At 40.0% G+C, this 7,939-nt stretch overlaps 1 protein-coding gene across 5 annotated transcripts in view; it reads right to left on the bottom strand.

Moving 5' to 3' along the window:
• Positions 1 to 414: 414 nt before the first annotated feature.
• Positions 415 to 7,939, bottom strand: part of cnot10 (CCR4-NOT transcription complex subunit 10) — a 68,879-nt gene continuing 61,354 nt past the window's right edge. For 4 of the 5 annotated variants that reach the window (XM_012964692.2, XM_012964690.3, XM_012964691.3 and 1 more), the window contains 2 exons: positions 4,667 to 4,742; positions 415 to 900 (listed from right to left, as the gene is read on the bottom strand). In XM_012964692.2, the coding sequence (XP_012820146.2) occupies positions 734 to 900; positions 4,667 to 4,742 (243 nt within the window). In that variant the 3' untranslated portion in view covers positions 415 to 733. 5 annotated transcript variants of the gene reach the window in all.

Here is a 7,939-nt window from a genome sequence, read left to right as displayed (position 1 = left end):
ATAATGCCTCGCTCCTGCACCAAGAGCAAGAGAAGGGAGTGAGTTCTTAGCATTCTTGAGGGAGGGGGGAGAGATGAGAGAGCTGCGTGTCTCTGGCAGAAGAAAACAGACACAACAAATCTTTTGACAGAGAACTCAGTGCAGCGTTTCTGTGAGTGCTTATGGCTGTATTTACATAGACCCTTCTGATAAAGCTTACTTAGTTTTTACCTTCCTTTAAACTTATCTAGCTTGCTATTATCTGGCTTTATATATCATGTTGTACACTGCGCACAGAGCCAACCCCTATATCAAGCTCTGTGCTCAATGGCAAGTACTGGTCAACTTAAACTAGCCAGTTAAATTGGCCCTTAAGATATTCTATACCCACAATAACCATTCCCATCTCCAACCATTACTACACACACACACAAGTGAGCAAGAAAATACTTTTAATATACCAGTGTTATCCTAATCTGACCATATGATGGCTTTACATTTTTTTTTATATATAAAAGTCATGACTTCTTCCATTCCTTACAAAAACAAGGATGAAATCCCATGTCAAAGGTCACAGGGCATGATTTCCTACTTGGTTAAAATTGATGAACCTGGCACATGTGATCCTTTGTACATTATGTATACTGTGGATAAAGCAGGAGTGAAGTATGCCAAGAACATTCGCCAGATCACTGAGTAATTGAGTTGAATGGTTTGAGGCCATGTTCTCTACAAGTCCCTGGACCACCATAAATCATTTTCTCTGAACAGCAGTAAAAGCTGGCATCTGAATTGGCTGCATTGGCTGCATTGGCTGATGCATTGTCTGGAATAATGGCTTCTTTCGAAGATCTGACATCATTCTGATGGACGGGAGAAGCTGATTCCTTTTGATGATCTGCAAGGCCAGCTGGGTATTGCCTACAAAAACAAAAATAAATACAGTGCTTTGAGCAGAAAGATTGGTTTTATTTGGCTTTGGATGTTTCAACATTTTACAAAATGCTTTGACCCGAACAACCATTACACTTAAACCAGCCTATTGTTGTGCCTTAGATTTATGTTGTTCTTTTATACCAGATACAGAATATTTTATTGTTGTTTGATGCTGATCAGCTAAAATCTGAATTAATCAATATTTAAACGTCCGCAACCAAAGCTGAAAATAAAATAAATCTGATTTCAAGGTTTAGGGAAGGCCTTCACAGTCCCCAGATTACTGTTATAGTTAGTTTTAGGGTCGACACACAGTGCTTGTGCACAACCAAAGAATATTTCTGAACAAGAAGTGTTCTGCAAGGAAGACTTTTAGGGCTCGTACTCACACGTGTTTCTTTCTGTGCTGCCTGACAGTGGCGTTCTCCTACGTTCCACCGCGGGGGGAGCACAGGAAGAAGTGCTTCCCATTCTTCCTTATGGGTCTGTACTAATGTTGCATTCCCCTGCTTTTGGTGCTGACCTGTGCCTGCGTTAGTACAGCCCCATTAGGAAGAAAGGGTTGCACTTATCCCTGTGCTCCCCTGCGGTGGAACGTAGGAGAACGCCACTGTCGAGCAGCACAGAAAGAAATGTGTGAGAGTACAAGCCCTTATCTAGCTAGCATGTACAGTTCAATTTCATTTAACACTTTATTTTCTTCAATATTAGGTTTATTTCTGTTATTACAGTAAATGCTCTGTACTCTGATGCTGAGTGTGTGCATCCAAAATCCCAGCCATACAGCAAAACATGGGTATATTTCTGCCAAACTTCAACACGCAAACACAAAAGTAGGCTTTACCTTTTTTCCCTAGTATATCATTTTGTCCCAAAAGTAAACAAAATGTATGTTTCCAATTAATTTCAGGTAAATGTATGGGTTCTGTCATCCAGAAAGCTCCAAATTATGGGAAGGCCAGCTCCGATGTCCTCCATTATAATCAAATAATTCAAAATTTTACAAAATTCTTTTTTCTCTTTATTAATAAAACCGTACCTTGTACTTGGTCCAAACTAAGAAATAATGAATCCATATTGGATGCAAAACAATAATTTTTGGTTTATTTAGTGTTTAAATGATTTTTAGTAGACTTAATGTATGGGGTTCCAAATTATGGAAAGATCCCTTATTGAGAAAACCCCAGATCCCAAGCATTCTGGATAACAGGTCCCTGACAACTGAATCACTTAACATCTTTATAATGGCCAAGCCTAGTACTGCCCACTTTTAGGTCTAATTTGTTTAAATGGAATCAATCCATGGGGAGCAGCAGAACCCATTTTATAGGAGCTAGGATTACACAAAGGAAAATGTGGATGCTGGATGCAAATATTTTTCAAGGTCTAATAGAGAATGTGTCTGGGAATAGCATAATGCAATAACGTGCCAATATATTAATGTCAGAATGCCTGTTCCAGTGTAAATATGATCTCATGGCAATGCCATCTGTCAGAGAGACAACCACAGTGGAGCGTTTGTGAACATTGATTTTCTTGAATGGGAACCCTAGTGGGTAAATGTATCATGCAAGGAAACTTTAATGATTCAAGTATGGCACCAGGGAATGCCCATGAGGATCGGGATATGAAGCAATTTGGATATTCACTTAAATGATGTTACATTTATAAAATATGCATGGGATATGGATTCTACTCCTCTGCTGGAACCTTTGCATACTTATTTCATGCAAGCAGAAAGCGTAGATCGGAAGCACAGATATAAGGAGCAATGGAGAGAGAGGTTTCGCAGCTGTGGACCCATGCAATTACACAAATGTACAACTCGAATTACTTTCAGTAGAAATATGGATTTCAGTCATATATAGAAAGCCTTTAGAAAATGAGTAAAAACACTTCAGAATTTCCCCCACCAACACTTAAATTAAATGACATTTAAAAGAGAAAAGAGAATAAAAAAATTAACCCTGGTGCTGCCAGTAGGCAAATAACACGATTCCTATAGCTACAGTGAGGAACATATTTGAACACCCTGCGATTTTGCAAGTTCTCCCACTTAGAAATCATGGCGGGGTCTGAAACTCACATTGTAGGTGCATTCCCACTGTGAGAGACAGCATTTAAAAAAAAAATTCAGGACATAATATTGTATGATTTTTAAAGAATATTTTTGTATTTCACTGCTGCACATAACTATTTGAACACCTGAGAAAATCAGTGTTAATATTTGGTACAGAAACCTTTGTTTGCAATTACAGAGGCCAAACATTTCCTGTAGTTCTTGACCAGGTTTGCACACACTGCAACAGGGATTTTGTCCCACTCCTCCACACAGATCTCCTCTAGATCTGTCAGGTTTCGGGGCTGTCGCTGAGCAACACGGAGTTTCAGCTCCCTCCAAAGATTTGCTATTGGATTTAGGTCTGGAGACTGGCTAGGCCACTCCAGAACCTTGATATGCCATGACCCATCTTCAATGCTCTAACTGAGGGAAGGAGGTCGTTGCTCAAAATCTCACAATACATGGCCCCATTCATCCTCTCCTTAATACAGTGCAGTCGTCCTGTCCCCTCTTCAGAAAAGCACCCCCAGAGCATGATGTTACCCCCCCCATGCTTCACAGTAGGGATGGTGTTCTTGGGATGCAACTCATCCTTATTTTTCCTCCAAACACGGCGAGTGAAGTTTAGAGCAAAAAGTTCTACTTTGGTCTCATCTGACCACATGACTTTCTCCCATGCCTCCTCTGCATCATCCAGATGGTCACTGGCAAACTTCAGATGGGCCTGGACATATGATGACTTGGGCAGGGGAACCTCCCGTGCAATGCATGATTTGAAACCACGACCATGGTGTAGTGTTCTACCGACAGTGACCTTTGAAACTGTGATCCCAGCTCTCTTCATGTCATTGACCAGCTCCTCCCTAGTAATTCCTATCATTAGTGATACCCCACGAGGTGAGATCTTGCATGGAGCCCCAGTCCTAGGGAGACTGACAGTCGTCTTTAGCCTCTTCTATTTTCTAACAATTGCTCCAATAGTGTGCAGTGCACCTACAAAGTTTCAGACCCCTCCATGATTTCTAAGTGGGAGAACTTGCAAAATCTCAGGGTGTTCAGATACTTATGTTCCTCACTGTACACCAAGAAGGCAGTTACCTTAAGTTACAACTGCTGCCATGTGGTTTATCACTGAATGAAATAACGTCAGCTCACCCGCCATTAAATCTTCCATTAAAGAATAAAAGTAGAGACAGGACAGAAAGAACAATAAATATAGATATATAGGGGGAGGATTACCCCTTTGAGTGATGTTGGGCTAGCACAGACTAAAAAAAGCACCAATAATGAAGGGAGCAGGGGACAAGTATATGAATACTCCAAAAACAGCCAGTGTGCTACAAGCCAAATTTCCTTTATTTGCACTATCCCCGAGCCATTATTGCTTTTTCTCCACGCATATCTGCAATTGATACCCACATGACTGAAAACCAACTGTATCAGGGGATTTGTACATTTTATACTTGAACAGATGGAGAACCACATCCAGCTTCTTTTCTTCAGTGGCCACTTATATCATAGGTTCCTTTCTCAAATGTATTTGTACATTTGACACACAATACACAACAAGTTTAAATTCCAATTCAGCAATTGTAGAGACAAAGAGATAAGAGGAAGAAAGAAAGAAAGAAAAAGAAAGTGAGAGAGAAAAGAAAACATAATGAATGTACATTGCCCTTGGACACTTACCATTCTGCAGCTCAAGATACACTGCAAGCAGGATTGCCTCTGGTGGGATTTCTTTAGGGTGGATCATGGAGGCAGCCTTGGAAGAGTTAAATGAAGCAAGATCATTATAAAGACAATGAGAAGCTCGTACTGACATTCGGCACAGGCACCTTTAGCTCTAATATCTCCCCTGGCTGTAAGGGCTCTGGTACACGGGGAGATTAGTCGCCCGCGAGCAGGGAGTTTTGCCGCGGGCGACTAATCTCCCCGTGTACCAGAGCCCTAACACATCAGACACAGTCTGTACCTTATATGTCCCACAGCAGCTCAGCCTGGCTGAAGGTAGAAGTTACATATGATATTACAATGAATAGGGCATACTTTGTTGCAAATTTTACAAAAAAACATTTTCATTAATTAACAGGGCAAGGGAGAAATGTGTCTGCTAGGAGCGATAGACATGATTATTCCTTTAAATAAAATGTAAAAGATCTTTGATCAGCATCGTTTTTGCTATGCAAAAAAAGTGGTGGTCTCAAACTAGATGGGAACTAGAGCCCCATCAATGAAGCAATGGGTCACCATAATCATCGCATCTCCCCCTCTATTAGACTGACTTTTGAAGCACCAGACTGTAATCTAAAAAAAGAGAAGACGTTTGCTGGATGTAAACCCAGGGATAGTTGGGGTTACCTAGTGACCCCTGCACTGATACTGTCTGTATTATCCCCCTGACCTGGGGCTGTATGCATAAATATGCAGCTTCATGTATATTGCAATTGATGTTGAACTGTAACTCTCTCAACACTAACAGTCTAATTGGATAGTGCTGAATGTCACAAGTGACATATATAAATACTATTTAGTAAAAAAAAAAAACCAGGGCAGGGGAAATTAAAGTTGCTTCATGTTTTGTACTGTCAAGGCAGATGATTAGATTCTGTCTATCTGGGCACTGCTAATCTAATTATCTACCTCACAAGGACCAAACATGGAGTAGCTTTAATCAAACATGGACCAAACATGTTTTTTTTTAATTAAAACAATAGGCACAAAGTATTATATACTCCATGTTGTAGCTCCCAGCCTTCCCAGCTACAGTCACATGTTCTCAGTGCTGGCCAATAAAAGGGCAACCATTTGGGGGTTTTAACATTGAAAGCAAGTAAGTTGCAGGTAAAACTCAGTCCATATATTAAATGTATATTAAAGCAATAGAATTCTTAATGAATCAGATAAAAGTAAGTGTAAGACTGGGATAGGGGAGGACTTTGACATAGTTTGATTTCTAGTTTGACATAGGCCAGCTTGAAGTATATTACAATATATGGACAAACAATGCCTGTTTTGCTTAAAGGGGAAGGGCATGTTATGGTAGTTAAATGCACAGAATGTCTTAATGTCCTATATATGGATAATGGGTGAGTGCCATTAAATTAACCATAATGTTTATAATGTACCTGTGATAGGGAACTTAAATGGTAAACTCCACTGGGCAGTGGCTGATGTGAATGGTTGTACATTACACAGCTCTGTGTAATATGTCAGATATAATGAGTAATAACCATATGGAAGATGTTTTATTTGCTAATTTAAATTGCTCAGTACTGATTGCTAGCGAGTGGCAGAGAAATAAATGAAAAACAAAAATCCATTATCTAATTAAGGAGACAGCAAGTGATTAATTTCTTAAAGGTGTCTTAAAGGCGTCATTTCTGCACCCTTGCCTGGAACATCTGATAGATACTAATTAGGTGTACAGGTATGGAATCCACTGGAAGCTCGTTATCCAGAAAGCACTGAATTACTGGAAGGCCATCTCCCATAGACTCCATTTTAATTAAATAATTCAAAATTTTAAAAATGATTTATTTTTTTTCTCTGTAATAATAAAACAGTACCTTGTACTTAATCCCAACTTAGATATAATTAATCCTTATTGGAGGCAAAACAATCCTGTTGGGTTTATTTAATGCTTAAATTTTTAGCAGATAAAGTAGAGAGATACAAATTACAGAAAGACCCCTTATCCAGAAAACCCCAGGTCCTGAGCATTCTGGATAACAGCTCCCATACCTGTACTAAATCTGCAGCTATTCACGCTGGTGTATTTCTGCAACACCCAACCCTGTAGCTGGCTAGAAGAGGAACAGAGGTGAGAGGTGAGGCTGGAGTTAAATACTTAATGAAATGATTTTGTGTGGCCTAATACACATCAGTACACTATAGCGCCATTTAGGCAGGAGTGGGCTGTCATGGGGTGATGGATCAGTAATACAGGCTGTGTGATCAATGTCCTTACTGGCCATTTAATGCTGCAAAAAATGGCTCATATTAGCAATAACTCTGCACTTTGAATAATAATATATATAAAAAACAAGGTTTATTTTCCATTTATTTTCACATTGGTATCACTGTGTGAGGATACTAATCCATATCTGCATATTTGTATTTAAAGTGGAAGTTGTAACACTGCTAACCATGACCACAGCCTCCAGTAAAATTTAAAATATGTCCCATCCCTGACCACTACCACTGAGGCTCAGAATGAATTACTATTTCTGTGCTAGTCTGCTACAAGATTGTTCCTGCATCTCTCTCAAAACATGACTACAAGGTTGTTTGTGTTCATTTACATTAGTTGGGCACAGAGGGATGTCAGTACTGTGGAGTTATTGCATACAGAACAACGCTAATGGCCCGAAGCTGTGTACGTTCTTAAAGCTTTCAGGGCAACGTAGTATGCAGTGCTGGTCATTTGCTCCCTCATAACCATCATGCTCAGAGCACCATGTAGGCATCTGTAATTCTACAGTACGAAAAAAATTGAGGGCCTGATTATAATCCTTTGCATTACGGCCATGACTTGCAGTGTCAGAGAAGTTTTAAATCTGTGATGCTCCCTCCCTAAACCCATACTTGGGTCATGGATTGGAATAATTTTGGGAAGCTGTACATCTTATGAGATTAGTAGTTGCTGTGCAATAAAAGGTTGTTAAGGCATAGGGATCGCAGATACCTTAAACACACAAAGTCTGCTTTGCTGTGGCTCTGGGGGGTGACAATTATCTTTCTAAGTACTGGCATCAATAGCAAGCATGGCATGACATTTAATACCTGGAAACGTGGACCAGCCTAGGGTGACCCACTACTGTCAACAGAAAGTGACCACCAGCATATAGCGAGTGTTTTATCAACCTCAATAAGCAACAGTGATGAAGATACAACTGCCCTAAAGGGAGTTATTGCCACACTTTTGCTTGACCTCTGACAGCAGACAATTTCTGAAGGCAA

The sequence above is a fragment of the Xenopus tropicalis genome, chromosome 6, assembly GCF_000004195.4.
Source record: "Xenopus tropicalis strain Nigerian chromosome 6, UCB_Xtro_10.0, whole genome shotgun sequence".
NCBI classification, from domain to species: Eukaryota; Metazoa; Chordata; class Amphibia; order Anura; family Pipidae; genus Xenopus; species Xenopus tropicalis.
Note: the sequence above shows the minus strand (reverse complement) of the source record. Positions and strands in the feature narration are given on the sequence as shown.